This window comes from Haemaphysalis longicornis, unplaced genomic scaffold (genome assembly GCF_048455015.1).
Source record: "Haemaphysalis longicornis isolate Haplotype H1 unplaced genomic scaffold, Haemaphysalis longicornis Haplotype H1 scaffold_1, whole genome shotgun sequence".
NCBI lineage: Eukaryota > Metazoa > Arthropoda > Arachnida > Ixodida > Ixodidae > Haemaphysalis > Haemaphysalis longicornis.
The window spans coordinates 61,827,827-61,852,044 of record NW_027526203.1 but is presented as its reverse complement, the minus strand read 5'-3'; the positions used below and the strand labels follow the sequence as shown (position 1 = coordinate 61,852,044).

Sequence of the window (24,218 nt, the reverse complement as noted above, 5' to 3'; positions counted from 1 at the left end):
TGTGCTGTTCATTTGTGATTGCACGTGTGAAAAGCACCTTCCATGGCGACCTCCACATCAATTACTGGACGATACTGGTCAAGTTTTAGTGTTGAGATGCTTTGGGCACATCTAGCAGTTGATGTTTAGTTGCTCCAAGGTGCTCCAAAACTGGCATTTAGGTGCTCCAAACTGCTCCAAAATTAATAATTTGCTGATACAAAAATTGCCCCAAATCACCGTTCATCAGTGGCACCACTGAGAACACGTTGAAACACTGCGGCAAGCGCAAAGGCTCTCACACGGCTTTCTTCAAATTATAGTCTCGGCCGGCAGAACCGGCCAAACTGCGGCAAGCACACATCGAGCAGTTACGGAAGCTGCCGAGAAGACCCGACAAGGAGCCGGAAAGATCCAAACACCTCCGAGTGGCCGGCATTCGGGCAGCTTCTTTTCTCTACCGCTGGAGGGTGCTGCAGTCAACGGTCTCAGAGGCGTCAGTATGGCGACTTCATTAAAACGACGAGTACACGTTTGTTTTTCTCGTTGTCCCTTCACCTAGTAGCATATCTTACACCGTAGTCATGCCTTTTGTACAGCACCGTACAGCTCTTGTTTGATCACTTGCAGGCTGCCTCTTCATCTTTCTCTGTGCTGACTGCCCTGTTCTCCGTCCCATACGCAGGCCGTGAGCCTTACATCCCTGACGCTGCCTCCGTGGCCGTGAGCCTAGCCAGCAGCTCCTCTGGCTTCTCAAGCGCTGCGTCCACGTCCACAGAGAGCAAGCCCTCGACTCTGACGCAGACCCAGTGGGTGCTGTTTTGCAACTGTTGCACTTGCTTTGGGAGAAAGGTGGGGAAATAACTGAGGCAGGATCCGCAAATCATGACCTGTCTGCCACCATTTTATGGAGCACGCACAAAGTGACGGTGATGATGATAATACGAGCACACCCCGCAGGGGGCACCTTGTGTACCCAAGGTGTTTTGGTGAGTAGCGCCACCACGGTCCCGAGCTCTGCAGGGGTGCCCACTGTCGTAGGCACTTGGTGTCTTGCAACACCACGGACCCGAGCACATGTGGGTTGGACCCACCCACGTCCCGGCTGTGCGTGGCTTTGCCGTGTCCGGGGAAAAGGGCATGCTGGTGGTTGAGCCAAAGCCAGGGTTGTTTTGGACCTTCATGGCCCCCTGGCAGAGGCAACACACCACTTCGGCCCCCGCTTCCCATAGACGGTGCCCCCAGTCTGACCCGACCTGGGGGGAATCAGCCAGTCGCCTTTTCCTGTCCTGTTCTTCATTGTTTTGCTTTCCTATCGTCTTTCCTAACCCTGTCCTGTCATCTTCTCTCTTCCTTTATTCTCCGTTTTTTTCTCCAGGCGGCGAGGGTTAACCCTGTGCGAAGGCTTCACCCTAGATCCCGAGCATAGGGTTATAGTGGCGAGGTACAGTTAACGTGCGCTTCAAAGCCGCGTTTCCTTGTTGGGCTCGGTGGTGGGCGACTGGCCTTGCCGCTGAATTGATTCCATTTTCTATGGCTATCTTCTCAGCTCCCGCAAAACACCCTGATCGACCTCCTAAAAGGGGTCGCACCGAAGCACTCCGCACCCAACCATCTCAGGCAGCCTTCAGCAAATACCTTGTTGTACACTCGACCGACGAAAATCCTATCACTGACCTGTCAGTCTCCTTGATTGCCAAGTGTATTGAAAACATTGTTGGAAAAGACCCTCTGGAGACCTTCTTGTTGAAGTTATGCGAAAAAACCAAAGTGAGAACCTCCTGAAGCAAGAAAAAATTGCCAACTTGACTGTCACAGTTACGCCACACCGCACGCTAAACACTGTCCAAGGTGTTAATCTCTGACAAAGAACTCCTCCATGAGACAGATGATGATCTCCTTGAGGGACCGCATGACCAAGGTGTTGTTGGCGTCCGTAGAATTATTATGAGAAGAGATGGAGCAGAGATCAAGACCCGACACATCATCCTAACATTTGCTAGCTCTACCCTGCCAGAGACAGTGAAGGCAGCTTTCCTTAGCTGTCGTGTACGCGCCTACATTCCAAACCCGAGGCGATGGTTTAAATGTCAACACTACGGTCATGGAACTCTAGCTTGCCGTGGCAAGCTCACCTGTGCGAAATGTGGCGAGAATGATCACTCTTCTGATGACTGCAAAAACACAATCATGAAATGTCCGAACTGCAGTGGTTCACACGCTGCATACTCACGATCTTGCCCATCTTTCAAGAAAGAAAAAGAGATCATTCAGATTAAAGTAACCGAAAATATCAGTTTCCCTGAAGCACGCCAAAAGTCGCCGCCCGCCGGGGGTTGGGGCGACGTTTGGTTAGTACTGCGACACAATGCAGCTTAGCTGATGTGTCGCTGTCGTTAACCCCCTCCGAGCAACCACCAGCTCCTGCCTCTACAGCAGAGGCCCTGGTGGTTCCTCCTCCTGCTGGGCTGCCGTCCACAGCCGAGCACCCCGCCACTACGTCTGCGGAGCCCGTGGAGAATGTGGTGACGGGCGCTGTTGAGACTGGTCCGGCCTCTTCCAGTCCAGCTCCATTGGCCCGCACCACACCCGAGGGCATTGAGAGCATGAACTCAGGTGGCCCCACACGTACTCCTTCCCTTCCCGCACCGCAGGTTCCAACCAAGAAGCCTGCGGCCCCCTCAGGAACCAATCCGTGAGGTGGATGTCGGATGGACACCATGTCGGTGCCGCCTGATTTGTCAGACGAGGACATGGACACCTCGGCATCTCAACCTGCCCAGCAGGCACAAAATGAGCGCCGCAGCACTTTTGGCCGTGGGAAAAAACCGCCTCATCGTACAACAGGCCCTAAACAAGACTCACTGACATTAACCAAAATAGGCAACTTCTCAACTACATCTTTATTATCTTTAATCCATAATAGCTGTTGAAAACATAGTTCAATGGAACTGTAGGGGTCTCATAAAAAACTTGGATGATGTATGTGAACTCCTTTATAAACATCAATCCAGTATTGTTTGCCTCCAAGAGACACACCTGAATCCCAAGCAAAGTAACTTTCTTAAACAATACACTGTCTTCAGGAAAGATAGAGAGGCCTTTGCTCATTCATCTGGTGGGGTTGCCATTGTGACGCGAAAATCCATTCCATCCCAGTCCATTAGACTACTCACCAGCCTTGAGGCAGTTGCTGTCCGCGTGATCATTTTTGGTCGACTGATTACAATATGTTCCTTATACATTCCCCCGGATCATCAATTGTCTACCTCAGAATTTGAGTCGTTAATAAATGAGCTTCCTGAACCATTTATCTTAGTTGGAGACCTAAATGCACACAACAAACTCTGGGGTTCTGGGCGAACTGACGCTCGCGGCCGCTTGATTGAACATTTCCTAGTATCATCTGGTGCATGTTTGTTCAACAAAAAACAGCCCACATATTATAGCATTACACACAACACGTACTCACACATAGACTTGGCAATCGGTTCTGCTGTTCTTTTTCCACTCGTCGAGTGGCAGGTGGAGAAAAACCCGCTTGGAAGTGACCATTTCCCAGTATTCCTGAGATGCCTAGACAGAGACCCTTACACTCCCACCTCAACTAAAAGGTTTAAAGAAACCGCTGCAGACTGGGAGAAATTTAAGCAGAAATCTCAACTCGCATACAGTTCCATAGAACACTTGGGTATTGATGAAGCTTGTAGCCTTGTCACGGCACATATCCTTGACGCTGCAGAGAACTTCATTCCCCAGACTTCTGGTAACACAAGTAACCTAAGGCGGCCCTGGTGGAATGAAGAGTGTCGACAAGCACGCCAGGCACAGAACAAGGCGTGGGGCATTCTTCGCAGGTACCCCACTGCGGGCAACCTTGTAGCGTTCAAGCGCACCAAAGCCATGGGAAGCCGCATTCGCCGTCAGGCCAAAAACAATAGCTGGAGGTCCTTCTTAACTTCAATAAATCCTTTCACCGATACAAGAAAGGTTTGGAACAGGATAGGAAAACTAAATGGACAAAGCACACATGGCTTACCCCTTGTTGACACCACTGGTGGCACCCTAGAGGACCAGGCAAACGCGTTGGCACAACACTTCGAACACGTCTCAAGCTCTTCACATTACACAAGCACATTTATACACTACAAAAAGTCAGCTGAGCGGAAGTCCATACGTGACCACAAGCAATCAAACGACTCCTATAACTCTCCATTCTCCCTTCACGAGCTCATGACTGCGTTGGCTGGTTGTAAGCCTTCGGCGTCAGGTGCAGATAACATTACGTACGGCATGATCAAACACCTTCATACAGACACAATCAATACTCTCCTGTTTTTATTTAACAAAATATGGCGTGCTGGGCACTTTCCTAAGGCATGGAAACAGGCTAGTGTTGTGCCACTGCTGAAAGAGGGAAAGGATGCATCCTGTGTTTCAAGTTATCATCCAATTGCCCTGACCAGCTGCTTGTGCAAGCTGTTCGAAAAAATGATCAACAGAAGGTTACTATACTTCCTGGAATACAATGGTATTCTGGACAGCTGCCAGGCAGGTTTTCGGTCGGGCAGATCAACAACAGACCAACTTGTCGCTTTTGAATCCTATGTGAAAAATGCCTTTATTAACAAACAGTTTTGTATGTCCATATTTTTTGATCTAGAAAAAGCATATGACACTGCCTGGCGCTACGGCATCCTGCGAGACATGAAATCTTTAGGAATTTGTGGGAACATGCTTAATTCTCTTGAAAGTTATTTGTCTGAACGAACATTCATAGTGAGGGTCAGGGCTGCAGTATCCGCGCTGTATATGCAAGAAAATGGCGTTCCTCAGGGTGGAGTACTTACCATAGTTGCACACTTTTTATAGCTAAGATGAACACACTTGGAAAAGCTCTGCCCCGTACCATTTTTTACTCCATTTACGTGGATGATGTTCATATCAGTTTCCGGTCCTGTAACCTGTCTATCTGTGAACGGCAGTTACAACTTGCCACAAACAGGCTTGTAAAATGGGCCGACGAAAATGGCTTTAAGATAAATCCTCAAAAGAGCACGTGTGTCTTATTTTCCAAGAGGCGTGGTATTCACCCTGAGCCCACCGTCCAGCTCAGTGGAGTGGCTGTGCCTGTGAAGAAGGAACACAAGTTTTTAGGGATTGTGCTAGATGAAAGCTGTCATTTATTCCACATATAAATAAGCTACTCAAAATAAAATGTATAAATGCAATGAATATCCTAAGAGTCCTATCCCACCACTCCTACGGCGCAGATAAGATGTGCCTGCTGCGTCTCTACAACAGTTTAGTGAAGTCGCGGTTGGATTATGGGAGCGTAGTATACGGGTCAGCTTCGAAAACCGCTTTAAAAATGCTTGACCCTGTTCTGCACCTGGGGCTTCGCCTTTCGCCAGGAGCCTTCCGAACGAGTCCTGCACAAAGCATATATGTGGAATGTGACCAGTGGTGCCTGGAAGACCAGCACTTATACACAGATCTATTGTATGCCATGAAGGCAACATCCATAAAAAATCGCCCTTCTTCGTTTATTATCAATGACACCTCTGCCATGCACTCGTTTCTCAGTCGGCCCTCTATATCTATGCCTTTTTCGTTGAGAGTGAAAGTGCACGCTGAAGAGCTTGGGGTTTCTTTTAGCGAGACTTACAAAACTTCGATCACAGACCTCGTTGCTCCCTGGGAAATGTCCCCGATTTCTTGTGATTTATCTTTTAGAGCCATTAACAAAAGAACTGCACCAAGAGAACTCATCTTGCAGCACTTCCTACATCTACGACACAAATATCCCTACACAACGTTTTACACAGATGCCTCCAAGTCCGCCCATTCTGTGTCATGCGCTGCACAAGGCCCAAACTTTGCTATCACAAAGACAATGAACAAAAATACCAGTATTTTTACAGCTGAGGCACACGGCATTTTAACCACTGTGGAACACATTACAGAAACCAGAATACACAGTTCCATTATTTTTACAGACTCCCTGAGTGTAGTATTAGCTCTCCATTCAGGAAAACCAACGAGAAACATTATTTTAAACCGTCTTATCAAATCCATAATGTCTGCTTACACTCTAAAATTGACTGTAGTAGTGTGCTGGGTACCTGGGCACAGCGGAATTTCGGGCAATGAAATTGCTGACCAGAATGCTGCTGTGGCGGCTCTCCGCAGTGTTGTAGATATCCCACATGTGCCCTACCTAGACCAGAAACCACTAGTTCGGAGTATGCTTCGGAGGCGCTGGCAGGTACAGTGGAGCACACAAATCGAAAACAAACTGCACATTATAAAACCACACATAGGGAAATACAACACAGAGAAACGGAACAGGTTCACAGAAATATCAATATGCAGATTAAGAATAGGTCACACACACGCTACACACTCATATCTTTTAAACGGAACCCCACCACCATCTTGTGAGAAATGCGGACGAAGACTTACAGTCCTCCATGTATTGATTGAATGCTTGGCATACCATGACGCAAGGAAACGACACTTCCCAGAACTATACACCTACACGATACCCTTACACCCATCCTTGTTTTTATCTGATCAACGCCCGATTAGAAGTGAACGCCTTTTAGCCTATCTCGCTGACATTGGATTTTTAGCACTCATCTCATACCATGTGTGACATCAGGGCCACCCAATGCAAATAGTGAGGGCGGTTCTGAGCATTTTCATAACGTGCCAGGGACGTCACCGCCATCCCTGTTATGTTATGGCGCTCCCAGCACACACATAAACATGGTCACTGTTACCTCTCATCTTACTCATCTTCGCTTCTTAGAGTAAGGGCCCTTTACACCCATATATACACTATTTTTATCAAGTACATCACAATCATCGCCATGGCATTTTAACAAATGTGACAAAACAAACATTGTCTTGGCGCTCTTTGGCCTCAGACGCCCTTGCGCCAATAAAATATACATAGTAGTAGGATAATACGAGCACATGCAACTGATGGCGATAATAGAGGAAGAAGCTGCGTGATGACAGCATCTTTTTTAAACAAAAGGCATCGGGCTAAAGGTTGAGAATGCGGCGTTTTGAATCGGGCTGTGTAGGCTGTGCAAGAAACGTGGACGTCTGGGGTGGGGGCTATTATTCTTAATGTTCTCAACGGATGCATGTTGAAGGTGGCAGCATTGGCGTATCCAGACCGTGTATTCTGAACCATTTGCAGTTTCTGAGCAAAACCAAGGAGGAGTGCTCAGCTGAACAGTGCAGGAGCGCAATTAGATCGTAACGTATCTGACTCAGCATTTTTTTTTAACTCCTCTTTTTGCGAGCACAGCCTCTGGGTCTGAGGCAGCTAGGGTACAACACGAGCAAGCTACAGGTGTTTGCTGAGCTTGATATGGAGTGAACAAATTTCCAAAAGGTCATTTTTGTGGGATGTTCTTTTTATAGTTTCCTAGTTACAAAGAAAATACAAAATGTGCCTGTCCCATTGCAAACATTTACCAACTGTTGCGACCAGTATCTTTTGATGAGCTGGCCACATGTAACAGTAACAATAATAATCCTTATTTCTACGCAATACAATGCCTCGTGATAGCATACAAGGTCCCAGAGTAGACGCCACAGTGGAAACTTTCATGAGTAATTGTGCAAGATTGAAATGGGAAAGTATGCTCAATGCACTTGCTTGTACAGTGAAAAGGGTTAAGTGTGATAAAAAAGGCAAATAAATGTGTACAGGTCTGACAGCAACATTTTGCACATTTCTAGACACATTCAAAAGCTTATCAACCAGGTTGTGCAATAGAGCTGTGGGAAATGCGACCTTTCAAGTGTAAAATTCCAGGTGCTTATTTGACCAAAATATTCCACACGTTATGACGCCAACGTTATGTGCACGTTATGACGCCAACATTTGTGTTATAAAACACAGCTCTTGCATAGTTTTAATGTCCACTCGTTACAGAACGTGAGGATTGTGGGCGTTATCTTGGCATTAAGGAATAGAATAACGCGCTGTCGTTATTCTCGCTTCTCTCGTGCAGCACCGAAGTGCCTAGAGACTCTGCCCACAATGGGTTCGAGAGCGAGCGACGGCTCTCGCCGCTCGTATATGTCTGTCAGTCACTCCGAAGGGAAGCGATAACTTTTATAGTACAGGCGTTTATTACGTGGACGACCACAACACAAAGCCCTGCACTGCACTAGGCACCTAGGCTCTGGGGCAAACATCCGTCAGCGTCTGCCGAGTTGGTGTCCGCGTGCGTATGCACCGCCGTGACGCTCGCTGAGATAAGAGAAGGGGCTCAGTGTGGCTGCTCTACATTTCAAGCCTTTGGCTCGTCCGCTAACCTTAGACGGCGCGAGCCGTCACAGTGCAGATGTGGGCAACCCACCAAAAAGCGTGGAGTATGCCCAAAGACTCACCGGACATCCTAGATAACGCACTGGCGCAATCGAGGCATGCGCAAATAAACACGGTAAATGCCGTCGCCCATGCTTGTGGGGAGCAATGGCCAAGAGTGGCCAAAAGGCATTTACGTACCGTGCGATGCCCGTCTCGAAGGCAGTGTCTCCGGTGGTGTCCCGCATACATCCCCGAACCCCTGTGGGGGGAGAAGGGAGACGCATGGAGGTCACCCTCACCTCACTAAGGAGGATAGCATCGCCAGTACTTCCTCGGTCTGAGTTGGAGGGGTTCGGCCCTCCCAAGATGTCTGGAGCCGGTGTTTAGTGCATAGCTAATAAAAGGTGTGGGTGAAGTGGTGTGTCCTGAACTTCAAAATCGTGCTGCACAGACAAAAAGGCAATCCGTGTTTGTTCTCAGCATGCCAAGAGATGCCCTGTGGGAAAACTTCGAGAGTGTAAGTTCTTAAACTATGCAAATGGCTGGAAGACCGGGCTCTTGGACTTGTGTAAACCCGGTGTTCTTTTTTCTATGTTAATGTTGCGTGGCAAATGTTTCCTTTATGAGCTCAGCAGAAACATTTCAGTCATTTGTAAAGAAATGGTTTCCAATTTCGCATGGCATAGCCAGCTCACTGTTACATGACAGAATCAAGTGATGGTCTGGGATCTTGTTTGGGCAGTGTTGACTGACCAAGTGTTGTCTTTGTTGCCACGCTGAATGGGGTGTTTTTCTTTTTTCTTCCCCACCTCCTGTTGCAGGCGACGTGTTGGGGTGGCTGCCAGCGCCAAAAGCAAGAGGGTGAGTGTGGCTGCAGAAGTGAATTCAGACTTACCCAGGGTAATTTGTGAAAGTGCAGTGCGCAGCTGGAAGTTTGCACCTCTGGGAGAATTAGTGTCCATGTGTTCCAAATGGGCTTGCACAGACATGGGGAAAAGAATCGGGGGTCCACAGTGAGCACAGATTGCTATAGAAGGGTGCACACAGCTATAAACATCAAGGGAGAAACACTAAAGCCAACAATGGGCCATGCATGTATAGGCAAGCAGCTCTGGACAACATTATGGTCTTGGTTAACTGAGGCACGAAGTGTCTAGTAGACGGGTGAATTTCCTCCCCCTCTCCCCTTCTGGCGTCTTGATGGTACCCTTTCTACTCGTACAAACGGTATGGGGTGTCGAAGTACGGCGAGCACTCGAGTCAGCCATTTCTTCTCTAAGGAGGCTTCCAAAGGGGTCACGCTTCCCCGAACCATTTAATGTTGGCTCGGAACTTGGTTGGGTGGGAAGCAAGCAGCCAGAACCCTTGGTGTGCACTTCCAACCAGGCGTCCCTTCTCTCGACAGTTGCTTGTGCAGGATGTTTGGCTCAGCTTGGAAGCCGTCTCTTTTCCTCTGTTTGTCTTCGCACGTGCTGTCACTACCCCTCCCCTCCACCTTCCTCCTCAATTGGGGAAAATGGGGCCCCCATAATTGCTGGGGAGGGTGGCCCGAGTCGGTTGACTGGACAGAAGTGCCTGCTTTCTGAACTGCATCAATCCCAAACGCAGTATCTGGCTCTCAGCCTGCTGTTTTTGCTCTGAGATTGTTACACAGGGTTCGCACAGGTCCTTGAAAACCTTGAAAACCCTTGAATTGAAACATGTCATTTTTAAGGCCTTGAATGTCCTGGATTTTTTGAGCGGTCCTTGAAAACGCTTGACTTATCTTAAGTTTTAAATAATGTAAAAAAGATGGTAGGAATCAAGTAGTGTATTGCGCAAAGTTGAAACACATTTTGTGGTTTTCGTTAAACACAAGGCAACATTGGGAGCCAGGGAGTTTGCAATTCAATCCCTGTCGTGATACAATCCAATGGAATCCGGCGTCTGTTAGGCATCTTGCATCTTTCTTCCGTTGTAGCCTCTCGGACACTCTCTTGTTGCTTGTTGGCTCCCACTATGCGCCGAGCGCGCTCTGAATGGTAAATTTGCATGGAGTACGCGCTGTACGATGTTGATGTTCCCATTACGAGAATGCTGTCGGACGCCAAGATAGCTGAGGATGATGCAGCTGATCATGTGGACGACGAGAAGCCTCCAAGAGTGCGTAAAACTGCAGAAACAGGAAACATGCTGCACCTGCTTAACAACTAGGGTCGTTCGTTTTCGGGTCAAACCTGATTTCTCCCCGAATGGACGTTTTCAAAGCAGCGATCTGCCCAATTGTGGTCTGACGTTCCATTATGCTCAACCAGTACTTGCTGGAAGCGAATGCACAAACACACCTTCGAACTCATTGAGCATTGGAGTGACTCTACCACCCGCAACCTCGGGCTGGCAAATGGTGCACTGACATCGTTGTGCTTAGCTACTGGAAGCTGCGTAGTCAAGAAAACCGTCTCCCAGTTTAGATACGTTCAGCGATCAGGCAGGCCTCGAATGAACACCTGTAAGTTGCGCAAGCAGATCATAATAATGTATGTAAACAAAGATGAGGGAACAATCGATGACCAGCTCTTCGTGAATGAAATGTCTCATTTGTTACAAGTTACCAATGCTATTTGCTGTCATTATTTGGTCATTTACAAAGAAATGCCAAATTTTGCAGAGCGTTTACCAGAGAACACTGAAGTCCCCTCGATTACCAGCGTGAAATAAACACCAATTTTAATGCGTTAGAGTTAAAAAGCTCGTGATTCCCTCTAAAATAAACTGACTGTATTAAAATAAACTTAGTACATCTATCGATTTAACCTGAAAAAACCCAAATTTCTGAGTGGTTTCACAAAAACACGTTATTTCTCCCCGAATATCAGTTTGAAATATAGCACCCAATTTTTACCCCCCCCCCCCCTTTTCTAAAAAATATAAAACCCGAAAATGAACAACCCTATTCACAACAAGGTAGAATGTAGCTGTGGTGACTACAAAAATCATGCGACGAGTTAAGCAGCTCGAGAGATGCATACACGAATCACACAAGCATCGCGCACCTCTTTCTTCCGCATTATTAACTTATTTTCCTGCCGAATATTTCTCCTTTATTATAAAGCAGTAGAGTTACGTCCAACGGAACCCAAAATCGAAAACTAGAGTTACGTCCGACGGAACTTTAAGCCAGTTTCTAAAGTTACGTCCAACGGAACTCAGAATTGAAAACTAGGGTTACGTCCGACGTAACTTTAAGCCAGTTTCTAGAGTTACGTCCGACGTAACCCAAAATTAAAAACTACGGTTACGTCCGACGGAACTCTAGGCCCGTTTCTAGAGTTACGTCCGACGGAACCCAAAATTGAAAACTAGAGTTACGTCCGACGGAACTTTAAGCTGGTTTCTAGGGTTACGTCTGACGGAACCCCAAATTGAAAACTAAAGTTACGTCCGCGCGTGTCCTGCGGCGGGAACAGAGCCCCGGCCGTCGTCGTCGTTTGAGCGGTCTGTGTACGCTCCGAGCACAGGATAGTTAGACGGAGATGGAAAGCTTGAGTGACTTGTACGCACTTGGAGCTACTGTCTAACTTGAACTTCGAAGTTTTTCCTTATTCATTCTAATGTAAATAGTTGTATAGAACGTCTTCGTTTCCCTTCATCAAATCCAAACGCCTCGAGTTCGTCAATTCGACCGCCATCTATCCGAGAACTTCAACCCCATTGCCCCGCGAGCCTCCTGCCAAATCAACTGGAGCCCGGGCGATTGGGTTCCTGATCGGCACCGGACTTCGAGGAAACGAACATCACAATCTTTACTAGGGGCGACACTTTTTTTTCTTTAATGCAGACTGCCACCCAGGCCAGTAGTCAGAAGGGCCAGGGCCCCCCTCATCCCCCCTTTCCCTCCTCAGGAAATTTTGATTGGGGGCGTGGGTGTTCTCCAGCAGGGCTCCCGCCATGCCACTGCACCAAGAAACTTGCCTGCAGCTGCTCACCATGTGCAATACTAAGCAAGTCTTTCCGTGGCCGTGTCTTAACGGCGCCTGAGCATATCGGCCGAAGGACCGTAAGCGACACGGAACCATCACAAAAGAGCAGAGGACGCCGCACCCGGCAGTCGGCGCCCGCAAATCAGAGAAGGGTGTCTGCGCTTCAGACTTCTTCAGCCCCCCGCGTGCTAGCACCAGCCGCGGCAGACAGCCTTGTAGCAGCTTCCTTGAAAAATGTGCTTCAAATTCGCCGACAAGTAAATAACAAACCGAAAGATCAGAACAATTATCTCCGCACATTTATAAAGTTTACTGAGTGGTTTCCCATCTACTGCATGCCCACCTATGTAATCTCCGTAAAATGTACATGCAAAAATTAAGCTTGGGTGTTTTTAATGCCTGGACGAATATGTGCGAACCATTTCCTTCAAGAGAAAATTTCAGCTTTTCACTTCAATATCATTTTGCTGGCATCTGAATATAAAGTGACTGTTTGCTCCATATCACAAATGGGCGTAAAAACCACCCACTCTGCGACTTTGATAAAATACGTTTTTCATTAATCAGCCAGATCAGTTAACTAATAGCTACTCAATATAGCTACTCAATATATACCCAATATAGCGGGAAAATAGCTACTCAATAATATTTCATCGACAACTCTTATCTCAACTCGTGTATCTTCATGCCACAGGGCAAAATTTCCAATAAAAACTACAAATATACACGGTACAAAAAACGACCAGTGGGCAATTATACATGCCGTTTTGCCGTTGTATAAACTATTTCTGTAGTAAGAAAAGCGCGATTAATTGGCGCCATCGGCACTCATGGCGGGCGCTGATGTTCCTTAGTTTGATAACAGCGCTAAGACAGGACACAGAGAAGGCGACACGAGACTGGGCGACACGAGACAGCGCCCAGTCTCGTGTCGCCTTCTCTGTGTCCTGTGTTAGCGCTGTTATCAAACTAAGTATGTACCAACAAGCCCGAATTAACACAGCTGATGTTCCTGTTTCTAGAAAAAATGTGAGTGACGAACGAGCTGATAAGCGTCGCGTCCGCATCATGCGCCGTGATGATGACGTACTTACCTCATCCAGAATGTGTCTGAACAAGTGTATGAGCATATTGATCTGATATGTACTACTACATAATTATTTTTGGTCATTTTTTTCTAAAAAAAACCACACAACCGAATAATGTTGAATAATCCATGCATAATCGAATTAATCGATGCCAATTAATCGGGTTGAAATATTAACTGACACCCAACCCTATAATTACTCTTGAACCATGTAAATTGGTTCAAGAGTCTTCAAGAGCTGTAAATTTTTTGTGCTTTACGTTATGCCGGACGTAACTCAAAACATTGGCCTAAAGTTCCGTCGGACGTAACTTTAGTTTTCAATTTGGGGTTCCGTCAGACGTAACTCTAGAAACCAGCTTAAAGTTCCGTCGGACGTAACTCTAGTTTTCATTTTTGGGTTCCGTCAGACGTAACTCTAGAAACGGGCCTAAAGTTCCGTCGGACGTAACCCTAGTTTTCAATTTGGGGTTACGTCAGGCGTAACTCTAGAAACTGGCTTAAACTTACGTCGGACGTAACCCTAGTTTTCAATTCTGAGTTCCGTCGGACGTAACTTTAGAAACTGGCTTAAAGTTCCGTCGGACGTAACTCTAGTTTTCGATTTTGGGTTCTGTCGGACGTAACTCTAGACACTGCGTTATTATAAAAGCTCCCCTGTGCTGTGGAGCTTTAGTTACCAGCACTAGCTCTAATTTCAGTGACCTGGCCATAAATAGTGTGGTGTACGACGTATGATTCTGATGCTAATTATTTCACTTGTGATGTTTGGTTTGGTGTACAACATGTGTTCCAATACATTAATGGAAATTAGTGTGCTGTAATCATTTGGATAGCTTTTGTGTGAAAGTTGTTGAATAGATGCAGCTAACACACGGTGTTGCTCAATTGTACACAAGTGAATGAGTACGGTACAGCTCACATCATAGTCCTACCTATGTGAGAGCAAAGTTAGGAGTGTCTGAAGTGTAGGCTTGAGAGGGGAAATTATCTTATCCTTTTAGGCGTTAGCGTTGAATGCGTTCTGCTGGCTCCCTAACCACATTTGGGGCCTCAGAAATTGCTGGGGTGCCGGTGCTTTGTGCCTACCGTGCCAATCTCAGAGTTACTCAGTGTACTACACCAGTTGCGAATCTCCCCGTGGGCCCCGTGTATTGAAGACTGGTCTGTGGTCAGCCCTTACACTGGGGGCAAACAGGGGCAAGTTGACTGGCCTGTTATCTGTCGGCAGAAAGTTGTAGCACTCAAATGCTTGTGGCTGCTGCCGTGAGTCAAAAGGAAAACTGTGGAAACACAAGTCAGCAATACTTAATAGAAGTTTCCTAATTTGAAAACCAAGCTTTGTTTTGTTAAGCTGTGTTGTTAGGTAAATGTTTGGCCAAGTCCAGCTTTTGTCCCTAACTGGGGAGGTACTGTGCTGGAACAGTTAACGGAACAGGAAAGCCCGTGCCGTCTGTGTTGTGAAGCGGAGTTTTGCTATTGGTGTACATATATGGAAGAACTCTCACCCTGCTGGCCTACCGTAAAGGTCTGAGAGAATGCCCTCCCCTGAAACAGTGCCCACTCCCTTTACTGGTGAAGTATTCAGTTTACTAAAAGACCCCAAAGATCGTCCACCCCCTGAAATCCATGGCTTCAGTGCCGATGAGTGAACACAACAAACGCGAATCATCTATTCATGTGTTGATGCGGTCACTAGTTTGTCCTTTTCACGCTTGACGTGAAAGTTTGTTCATCTCGGATTTTTTCTTGATATCCAGAATTTTAGTCGGCAGTGCGGCCACTTTTTTGCAGTTTTTCGCACCTGACCTGAAAGATCGCCCATCTTGTGTTTTTCACTTGATATCACTATACTTCGGGTGCGCGTTCTTTCTGAACTTTACAGGTGGCGGCGAAGAACAAAACGTTGCCGCTGGGGTCGAGCAGCAGCAGCAGCAGCGCCAAGCCGGCCAAGGTGGCACGCAGGGCCAGCACGGCCAGCTACGGCTTCCACACCCCGCTGGCCAGGACACGAGCCGCCCGGCGCAGCCTGCCCGTGGTCAAGCCCAAGTTCGACATCCGGTGAGCGTCCAAGGTCACCGCGCGGCTGCGTCTGCTTGCCCCCGCCACTTCAGTCCCGTCGCAGTTCAAGCATGCTGCGTTGTTGCGAGGCCTCTCTGTCGTCCATGGAGCTTCACTCTAATGTATACTGGAGGGACATCGGTTGTTGCCGTGATTGCACGCCCACCATGGCTGCTGGAAGCGTTCCTCTCCTACTTGGCACGGCTAGCCACCACATGGCATTTTTTCGCCCTAGAAGGGTGACTTTTCTTAGTTGGCCTTCATGAAACTTTTTAGTAATACCTTACAAATTAATATTTCGGAGCTCCACTTTTTTATTGATGAAACAACTTTTAATGACCTTGTCTCTGTCTGTTGTTGTTTCTCTGCAGTCACTGGCAACTTTTAAACTTGTTGGCGAGCTGTGCCTCGAGCACGTGAAATGTTCCTACTAGGTAGATGTGACACAACGCTGGCAGTAGCGCCGGAATTCCCCCCGGTATCTATTTTTATGAAACGTTATGATGTTATCAGCATTACTGTGCTGGGATGGCAGCATACTTGGCGCATCTGGCTGCATCTCGGATGTTAAAGGAGCAGGAAGAGTAGTGCGGCTGGCCATGGAAAAAAAAGTACAGCCAGTCCACTGAGTCACTGGCCGTAATACAGATTTAATGGTGCAGATTGAAACATCCTCTCACAACACAATCCTCCTTCGAGCATTCACAATGGTACGAATTGTTGTACACTGAAACTTGGGAGGCTTAATGAGAGACCGACGTGACGTAATTGAAATTCTCCTGGTGTGTGTCTCAAAGAGACACACCCAAACTCTAAACGAAGAAATTTTCCAAATGAATGCATCATGTTTAACGAGGATAGATGGCTGCACCTACTTTTCCAGCTGTCTAGTGGCTGTTACTCAGAAGAATGTAATGTCAGAACCTGAGCCTCCTTTCTAGCCTGGAAACGATTGCAATCCAAACATATTTAATAGTTGGTGGCCTAAATGCACCTAATGTACTGTGGAAATCTTGCTGGACTGGTTCCTGGGGTTGCTTGATTGAAAGATGTCTTGCGTCATCTAATGGAGCATGCCTATGTAAAGGGATCGGTTCAGTAGACAACATTGTATCGATAGATTGGGGTGTTGGGAATGCAAATATACCAGGGTGAGGCAGGGTAAGGCTGGATGTACGAAGGCTGTGTTATAGATGGTATTCGCATGAAAGTTTAGTGGGCGATTTCTTCTGTTCACAACACTGAAAACCAACATAACAGTGCTTGCCGTGCCTGCGTGCGCGTTATGGGGTCGCTTTACTCGCTCAGCCTGGCAAGTGGGCTTCGCCTAGCGGCTCCCACGCGAGAAAGATAGCGACCCCAACCCGCGGCGCGCTGGACAGCGGCCACGGCAGGTTTGGGCGAAAACGTAGATCCGGGCTCTACCAAACACATTTATTGACTAACTAAAACATACAAAACACACTGGGTAACTCTGATTACGCGTACATAAAAAATAGAAAGGTCGGTCAGGCTTACCCAGGCTGGAGGTGCTTCAACAAAGAACAAAGGGACCCTGGTCGACGGAGCGGGGGTGGCCTACTTCTGCCTCCTTCGGTGGTCCGAACCTGAGAGAGCATCCCCTCGGGTTTTTTGGCAGAAAACAGAAGGCAACACCACCCCCCACTTCCTCCGCTCCCCCGATGGACAGCAGCGTGCCCCCGCGAGCTACACGGCGCACGGGAAAACAAAACAGCCGTGTCTCGCCTCCTGCCGCTCATGCGTGCTGCGACACCCATCGCAAGAGCGGGACCGCTTTGGAGGAATGCAGGAATAATTGAGCATTCCCACAGCGTCCACATCTCGCAGAAGAAAAAATGATCCCGCTGTCTGTTGTCTGCGCCATTACCGCCTGATTCTCGGCCGTGGCGTCAACAAATATGAATAATTGCAGTGACATTGTGTGGTGACACTTTATTTGCGCTTGAGAACTCCACATCACCACCGGACGATGGAGCTGCGGTTGCGAAGAAAGCGACACGACGCACGAACTGCGTATGCTGCAGCCCAAGAGGCTACAAAGATGGGCATCGTCACAGGTGTGCCCGCACCTTGCCCGTGGCAGGATTGTTCAGTACAAAAGCCAAAAAGTGCTTCCAAAGAAATTGTGTATTCGCGCACATGACGATTGATGTACAACGACGGCGTAGCAGTGAGTGCATTGTTAGTTGGGAGACATCTATCAGCAAGTGGCTGAAGGGGAAGGCACTCTCCCATACCTGAGCAATCTGTTGCCGCTACCAAAACACAGCAGCTGGGAATCAGCTGGTCTCTGCCGAAATCACTTGTGTCTTGCAAGAGGTAGGCTGTGAGACGTTGCACGAAACACAGCGTGATGTCAAGGTAATGCTTTTAAGCTCAGTTGGACACAATACTGCTACTGCAGCGCTCCCTTTTCATTTTTTGAGCCACAACCAACTCTTACTCGCTCGTAGGTGTATGTGGACACCGATGAACGGAACAGCCTCTCTCTTCACGCAGCCAGCGTTAACGCAGCACACCCTACATTATGGAACCACTCGAACACTCCTTGTACGAGACAAACACAAACTGTGTCGCGGGCAGCCCGGAAGGCATGGAGCAGTCGCAGCCGCCTGCACCCAGTGCTGCATACGTCCTGTGCATGCAACGTCCCCCATTGAGGCTGTAGAGACGTGCCCGGGTGGCGCGGACGCCGCTAGCCGGGCTGAATGTGGGCGTGAAGCCGGCGAAGAATGACCCAATAACGCGCAGTTCACGAACAGCAAAAAGCCCCGTTTAATCCCCATGCAATTCCAGGAGATAGCGAAGGGGGTAAAGGACCTGCGGGCGACGGCCCCAAATGTGCGCATTGCAGTCTGCACCGTGCCGGAGGTGATGAAGCAGGGCGTGCACACCGAACGGGTAGTACTCGCTGCTAACAGCGAGATCGTGAGGTGCGGCAGGGAACTTGGGCTTGAAGTGATAGACGTGAACAGGGTAGTGGGCAGCATCGGACATAGGCAAGCTTTTCAGTGGGACGGGATTCGCTTCAGCCCCAGGCTAGGAAACAAGGTGGGGTGGCTCTTAGGTGGGAGAGCGGTAGCTTTTTTAGGGGGCCCCGCGCAGCTAAGGAAGACAAACTAGGAGACGAAGGGGAAGCAAGAGACACTTGCACACTCAACGCTGGGAGGCAGCCAGGCCTAGAGCTAAACGGAGAACCTACAGACGTAACTGAAAGCGTTGACAGAAGCCATTGCAGTGGAAACAATGGAGCAAACAATTCTGAAAAAGACAAAAACAGACCCCGTAAGCGGAAAGGGAAAAACAAATGCAATAAATATTTAATCAGCTACATAAATATGCAGGGAGGCAGAAAGCCAGATAAGTGGGTGGAAATTCAAAAGCATCTTGAACGGGAAGGAATAGACGTGTACGCTTTAGCCGAGACTCACCTCCGGGACCTAGAAGCCCCACCTATCATAGACAATTATGTCTGGGAAGGTTGCAACAGGACCACAGGAATGAAGAAAGGGGGAGGTGTTGGCATGCTCATTAAACAAGGGACCGACTGGCAGAGAGTGCATGAAAGTTGTAAAGAGCATCTATGGGTTAGAGGCACCATAGAGGGGAAAAATACATGGTTAGGAGTGGTGTATCTGTGGACCGGAAGTAGTGCTGGGGAGGAAAATGAGGAAATGGTAAACTGTTTGAGAAGAGATATAAACGATTTCAAAGATTCGGGCGAAATAATCATAGTTGGAGATAAGAATGCCCATATAGAAGGTTTGGATGGATACACAGACCACAACGGTTCTCTAGTGATAGATCTATGCCAGGAAAACCGGCTTGTAATAGTAAACACGGAAAGCAAGTGTGACGGACAAATAACGTGAGAAAGCGGTAACAGACAGTCCAGCATAGACTACAGTTTAGTATCCGAGACAGTATACGGAAGGCTGCGGGAAATGAGGATAGATGAAAATGGAACAGACAGCTTAGGAAGCGACCACAAGCGGTTTAGCTTGCACTTTGGAGGAGCAACCCGGACAAATGCAGAAATAGGTACAATAGGGGAAATAATTTGAATAATGAGCAGTTAAAGATCATCGCTGATAGATTGGAAGATGAAATCAATAAATACCCAGGCAAAAATTGGGATTACGACGAAATGATTGCATTCATAAAGGGCAAGATGAATGAAGCAAAGGAACGAAACCGATGGAAAGGGAAGAGAAAGCCGAGAAGCTGGTGGAATAAGGAAATAAAAGAGGCTATTGACCAGCGAAGGAAAGCGTCGAGAGAACATAGAGAAGCAAAAAGAACTGGTATGGAACCGGAGGTAGTGAAGGAAAAGAGGGATATGTCTACCGTGGGAAAAAACTAGAAGTGCAGAAAATGGTGCAAGCAAAGATCAAGCAGAAAAGCGAACAATGGATGGCAGAAATACGGAAGAAGGACAAAAGCGCATCCAAGGAGTTTTGGAACCATGTAAAATCACTAAGCTCAAAAAACGATAACCATCAAAAATTCGTGATCGATGAGGAGGGGGAACATTTAGAAGGAGAGCACGCGTTGGCGCATATTCATCGAGTGATTAGTGAGAACTTTAGGACAATAGTGTTAGGGAAACCTGCACCGATAACATCAGCGCCACAAAAGACTGCGGAAAGGGAAATAAGTTTGAGCAACCTTGATTGGAAAAAAGCAGAGCAAAAGGCTTCCCCCCAGACAGCAGTGGGCCCGGACGGAATACCAATGCATCTTATAAACCTACTTGGACCTAAAAGTAAGGAATCGTTTATGAGGGCAATAGATAAGGTGATAGAAACCAAACAAATACCAGAGGACTGGTTAGAAAGTAGGATGAATTTAATATATAAAGGCAGAGGAGACAAAGCCAGTATTGATTCATACACACCACTCACAGTAACGTCAGTGGTGTATAGATTCGTAATGCAGGCGATAAAATCAGAAATTCAAGCATGGATGGAAGAAAATGAAATACTTGGGGAACTGCAGAATGGATTTAGACAAGACAGGCGACTGGATGACAATCTGTTCGTGATAACGCAATGCATTGAAATTGCGAAAGCACAAAATAGACCACTATGGATTACGTTCTTGGACATTAAAGGGGCATATGACAACGTAAACAGAGAACGGCTGTGGAGAATGCTGAAACTCCAGGGATTAGATGACGAGTTAGTACAGTTCCTTATAGCAATCTATAAAGACAATAGAGTGCACCTTACTTGGGAAGGACAGAAATGCGCCCAGCAGGTCAACATCCATCGGGGACTGAAACAGGGATGCCCTTTGAGCCCAATACTGTTCATGCTTTACATGGCAGGGATAGAAAAGAAACTGGAAGAAAGTCAAGTAGGGTTTAGCCTAACCCATATGCTGCAAGGCGAAGTGGTACAACAGCGTATTCCGGGAATGTTATACGCAGACGACATTGTTCTTTTAGCTGATAACCAAACCGATATGCAGCGGCTAATAAATATTTGCGGCCAGGAAGCCACTGACCTCGGGTTAAATTTCAGTGCAGAAAAATCAGGAATAATGGTTTTCAATGACGCTACCACCGACGTAGTGTCTATCCAGCAAGGCGAATTACCTAGAGTGAAGGAATATAAATATTTGGGAGTGTGGATAAACGAAGGGGATAACTACTTAAGTACTCACGAGGAGCAACTTAAGGTTAAGGGAAAGCGAAACGCAGCTATAATGAAGCATAGAGCTCTGTGGGGGTATAACAAATATGAAGTAGTAAGAGGAATGTGGAAAGGAGTAATGGTTCCGGGCCTCACGTTTGCGAATGCTGTACTCTGCTTAAAATCAGACGTTCTATCAGGCCTTGAAGTAAACCAGAGAACGGTAGGACGTTTGGCTTTAGGCGCGCATGGAAAAACAACTAACGAAGCAGTTCAGGGAGATATGGGCTGGGCGTCGTTTGAAGTTAGAGAAGCTCAAAGTAAAATATGCTTTGAGATGAGGTTGAGGGCAATGGATCAACGAAGGTGGGCAGCTAAGGTTTTTAGGTACCTATACTTGAAAAGCGTGGACACGCAGTGGTTAAGGAAGACTAGACGGCTAACGACGAAATACGGAAAGAACAGTGGGGAATCCAAAACAGCCAAGGTAACCAAAAAAGAGGCAAGGCAGATTGAAACGAATAAATGGAGGGAAAAAATGGAAGCTAAAACGTCGTTAGAGATGTACAGGGCTGAGAAGATGAACATCAGAAAGGAAAATTTCTACGATAATTCCCAGGGCAGTGCTTTGCTTTTTGAGGCTAGAGCAGGTTGCCTGCGAACTAAGAGTTTTGTGGGGAAGTATTCACAAAATGATGGGGTATGTGTGGTCTGCGGAAAAGAAACAGAAACTATGCGGCACATAGTGTTAGAATGTGAGGGTATCCATCCAAATCTACATGAAGAGAATATTGGGCTTTCAGAAGCCCTATAGGATTTAAGGGTATCAGAGAGGAAGTTAACTTCAAGGCTGTCGAGGGGACGAAAAGAAGATTAGAATGCTGGTGGACGAAAAGCAGAGAGGGGAATATTGCCTAGGACAGTTACCACCTGTAACAGGGAAAAGAAAGTATTTCGGGCTTAATAAGCTTTAGGGCCTGCCATAAGCAGCGCTAGTATTAAACCAAGAGTGTAAAACATGGTTATATTAGTCCTTTTTGGTAAGATGGCATGTCATCACCCCGCTTCAAAGGGGAAACCAATAGGAATCATCATCATCATCATCAATGCCTTTATACAGAGTGGGGGCGCCACCTCCCAGTTACTGGAATCAATAGGTGGCTTCCTCTACATCCCTCCTTCCGGAGCTCTCAAACACAAGTGCTACAAAAGAGCACCACCAAGAAACAGTCCTTGCAGCAGTCTCACAAATCCAGTCTCCGAGGTATCACCACGCGCCGGCCCTATCGTGTGTAACAATGGCCTGGCGATCCTGCAGCAGGTGCAGGAGCTGGAGTGTCCGATGCATCACCGGTTGCTGCCCGCTGTGGTCCTGGAGACGGCGCAGATGTCGGGGCCGCAGGGTTGGGGCTTCCCGTGTCATCTGAGGGGGCTGACTGAGGATTTCTGCAGGGGACGAGGTGTCTGCGGTTTGTCACTAGTATGCCACTGGGCGTCTGGACGATGTACGAGCGGGGTCTCTGAGCCGGGCTTAGGACCGTCGCCCTTGACTGCGTGTCGCGTACCCATACTTCCTCCCCATCGTCGAGAGCACGAAGGTCGTGCGCTGCGTGTCGGTTATTGTAGTCTCTCTGTTGTCTTTGTCTCTGGGCGGCATCCCTGTCATTGAATTCTTTCACCTGGGGCCAATCTGGAACAAGGCTTTGAGCCGTGGCTGGCACACGAGTTCGCAGAGAGCGTCCCATGAGCAGTTGAGCCGGGCTGTAGCCAGACACACCGGGAGTGTTACGGTATGCTAGCAGAGCCAGAAATGGGTCTGTGGCCTTCAGAAACAACTCCTTGATTGTGCGAACCATGCACTCTGCTTTGCCGTTGGACTCCGGGTAGCGTGGACTGCTCGTGACATGCGTGAAACCGTAGGTCTTCCCAAAGTCCTCAAAAGCTTTACAGGAAAACTGTGGCCCATTGTCGCTGACGACAGTCACTGGGATGCCGTGAGGGCAAACGTGCTCTTGATTGCAGAAATAACGGCGTCCGCAGAAGTGGACCGGAGTGTGATGACCTCTCGGTAGCGAGAACGATAGTCTACAACCACAAGGAAATCTTGATTAGCAAAATGAAACAAGTCTATGGCCACCCTCTCCCACGGAGCTGATGGTGTCTCGGTCGGAATCATGGGCTCACAGCGTTGGACACGTGTAGAAGCACATGCTGGGCAGTTCTCTACGGCTGCTTTAACCTGGCTGTTGAGACCGGGCCACCACACAGTCTCGAGCCACCGCCAAGCATCGATTGACGTCTTGATGACCATCATGCAGCAGGTTCACGATGTCCCTGCGTAGTGCTTCGGGCACAACTAGACGTCCGCCCATGAGCAGCAGGTCCTCGCATATGGTGAAGTCCCCACGGAGCTCCCAGTAACGTGTCATGTTGAGCGGCAGCCAGTCTCGTCGAGGTCACCCCTTCATGCTGTATGCTTTCAGCATTGAGCACTCGCCGTCTGAAGTTTGGTGAGACCTGAAGTCTTCAAGACGTACTGCCAGGGTTGAAGGAAGGGCTGCCACGACCATAGACACAAAAATTTCTGTGCTGTCCACTTTGGACATAGAAGAGCATTCAGGATCCCTAGAGAGGGTGCCTGCAGTGGCCAGGTACTTCCTTGGAATATACTTGACGGTGAACTGATATCGCATGAGCCTTATGCGAAATCTCTGGATGCGAGGGGGCATGAGGTCAAGATCGGCGGAGCCAAGCAACCTGACGAGCGGCTGATGGTCTGTTTCAACGACAAAGCTGAGTCCGCGCAGGAATTCCTCAAACCTCTCGATGGCCCAAGAGACACCAAGCGCTTCCTTCTCAATCTGACTGTACCGCTGCTCAGCGGTAGTCAGCGCTCTTGACGCGAACGCGACAGCCCGTCGCTCTCCCGTTTGTTGCTCCTGCAAGAGAACCACGCCTAGCCCGAACGAACTGGCATCTGCCGACACAAGGGTGGGTAGCTCTGGATTGTAGCTGGCCATACAAGCATTAGATGCCACCATTCTCTTCCATGTCTCGCAAGAGGTCGCTTGCGCTTGGTCCCAGGTCCAGACCGCATTCTTGTTCAAAAGGAGCTGAATCGGTGTAGTGACGGCACA

At 48.0% G+C, this 24,218-nt stretch overlaps 1 protein-coding gene across 1 annotated transcript in view; it reads left to right on the top strand.

Moving 5' to 3' along the window:
* Positions 1-24,218, top strand: part of LOC144164339 (uncharacterized) — a 72,451-nt gene that overhangs the window by 26,864 nt on the left and 21,369 nt on the right. Inside the window, exons 3-5 of the mRNA XM_077694847.1 lie at positions 665-788; positions 9,139-9,178; positions 15,249-15,424. Coding sequence (XP_077550973.1) covers positions 665-788; positions 9,139-9,178; positions 15,249-15,424 — 340 coding nt within the window. The remainder of the gene's footprint in view (positions 1-664; positions 789-9,138; positions 9,179-15,248; positions 15,425-24,218) is intronic.